At 32.6% G+C, this 1,868-nt stretch overlaps 1 protein-coding gene across 1 annotated transcript in view; it reads left to right on the top strand.

Moving 5' to 3' along the window:
* Positions 1-1,179: 1,179 nt before the first annotated feature.
* The window catches only part of PAAG_12436 (hypothetical protein), a gene marked incomplete at both ends in the record, with an annotated part of 1,397 nt that continues 708 nt past the window's right edge, over positions 1,180-1,868 (top strand). Inside the window, one exon of the mRNA XM_015847924.1 lies at positions 1,180-1,849. Coding sequence (XP_015702463.1) covers positions 1,180-1,849 — 670 coding nt within the window. The remainder of the gene's footprint in view (positions 1,850-1,868) is intronic.

The following is a 1,868-nucleotide window of genomic DNA, read 5'->3' as shown; positions in this document are numbered from 1 at the left end:
GAGTATATAAACAAAGCCTTTCCCAAACCTGTGTTTTAGAAATCATCTTAGTATGTGTCAAGATAGTTTATCTAGTTGGCAATTAAATACCTGTTTCACCTACGCATAAATTGAAGCCGTGACATATATAAAATAAAAACTTCCAGATATTTATTTATAAATACAGACTTTTTAGTTTTATTTTTAAAGGAAAAACTTTTAAATTTTATAAATTTAAGTAAATAAATTTATAATATAATAAATATTTCATTAAATATAATTTTAATATTTTTTTACAAATAAAAAGATAAATTTATTTTAAAAAATTAAAGTTAGAAAAATAAGAAAAAAGTTTTATATAAATAAATATAAATAGTTTTTAATTATAAAATTATTAAATTAATAAATTTTTAAATTAATTATATTTTTATAAATATTTTATTATAAATATTTAAAGTAAAGTAATAATATATTTTAACTATAATTTATTTAATTATATATTAATTATAATTAATTATTATATATATTTTTTAAATTTTTAAAATTTATTTAATATTAAATGTTTTTTTTAATTTTTATATTATAATACTAGTAAATTTTTTTTTTTTTAATTTTGATTTATAATTTATTAAATAACTATTTTAGTCTTATTTTTTTGAAGGTTAACTCTTATTTATATTTGTATTATATACTCTTTTCAGTAAAGCTAAGTGCTTTTATGATTACAGTTGAAACAATGCAATTAGCCGCGCAAAGACGCGCGTGTAAATGAAGACAATGTTGAACGTCTGGTGCTTTGCGGTTTGCGTGGCGCTAGTCCGTAATAGGAAGCCTTGGCGTCCACAGAGAACGCCAAACTGCCTGAGACGCGTCAAATTAGAACTACAAAATATGACTACTAGTGGAATGGATTGAAATTCTCTTAGAGATTCGTAGAACATCATCCGTTGACTGGGACTATGGATCGATTAATTTATACCCAACAACAATTGTTTTGTCATGATACGCAGTGAATGCGTAAAAATTTTGTCATATCAATCTCTTGATTCTAATCTCTTCATTTTGTTATCCTCAAATTTGTTAGAGCCTAAGTTGTTGCTGCTATACTCGCAAGTTAGTTTTGCTCCCTATTAGCTATAAATAGTTATTCACTGGCAAGATTTTCTACAATTCCTCTCCTCGATACTGAAGGAAGGATACATGGCCTCCCCCACATCGCCAGCAATATGGCTACCGTCTCTTAAAGTACGCCAGCTTCAACGTCTTGCCTCCCTAACGGGGATATTGTCCTCAGGCGCCAAATCGATCCTGATTGAACGGTTGTATCAAAACCTCCATGTTAGTACACAACAACCAGTACACAATGTGAACCAAGAGGAATGTTCAATAGATGACAAAAAGACGGCAAGCATTCTAAGTATCGACATGGGCATTCGAAATTTGGCCTTCGCCCATTTAGTCGTTCCCGCCGCGGGACGCGCTGGCCGTACCAAGTCTGGGGAATTTAAGCCTCCTATTTTAAGGGCGTGGTATCGCCTAGCTGTCCCTTCCTTTGTGTCAAATCCTGACCGGGCTTTGAATTTTAACCTGGAGGATGAAATGAGAGCTAAGAAAAAAATTACTAAGGATCGAAAATCCAAGCCACTTAATGGACCTGATGCATCGTCAGGGTGTGATTCGACGCACGTCCCAGGAAATGGAGACGGAAACAAGGTGAAGCAAAAGGAATCATTTGCTCCCAAGGTCTATGCCGCACATGCTTACACGCTCATGTCATCACTTCTGGCCACATATAAACCAACACATGTCCTCATTGAAAGGCAACGATTTCGGTCTGGTGGAGGAAGCACCGTTCCAGAATGGACCATTCGTGTTGGAGTTTTTGAAGG

The sequence above is a fragment of the Paracoccidioides lutzii genome (genome assembly GCF_000150705.2).
Source record: "Paracoccidioides lutzii Pb01 unplaced genomic scaffold supercont2.26, whole genome shotgun sequence".
In the NCBI taxonomy this organism is placed as follows: domain Eukaryota; kingdom Fungi; phylum Ascomycota; class Eurotiomycetes; order Onygenales; family Ajellomycetaceae; genus Paracoccidioides; species Paracoccidioides lutzii.
This window is presented reverse-complemented; position numbering and strand designations above follow the sequence as displayed.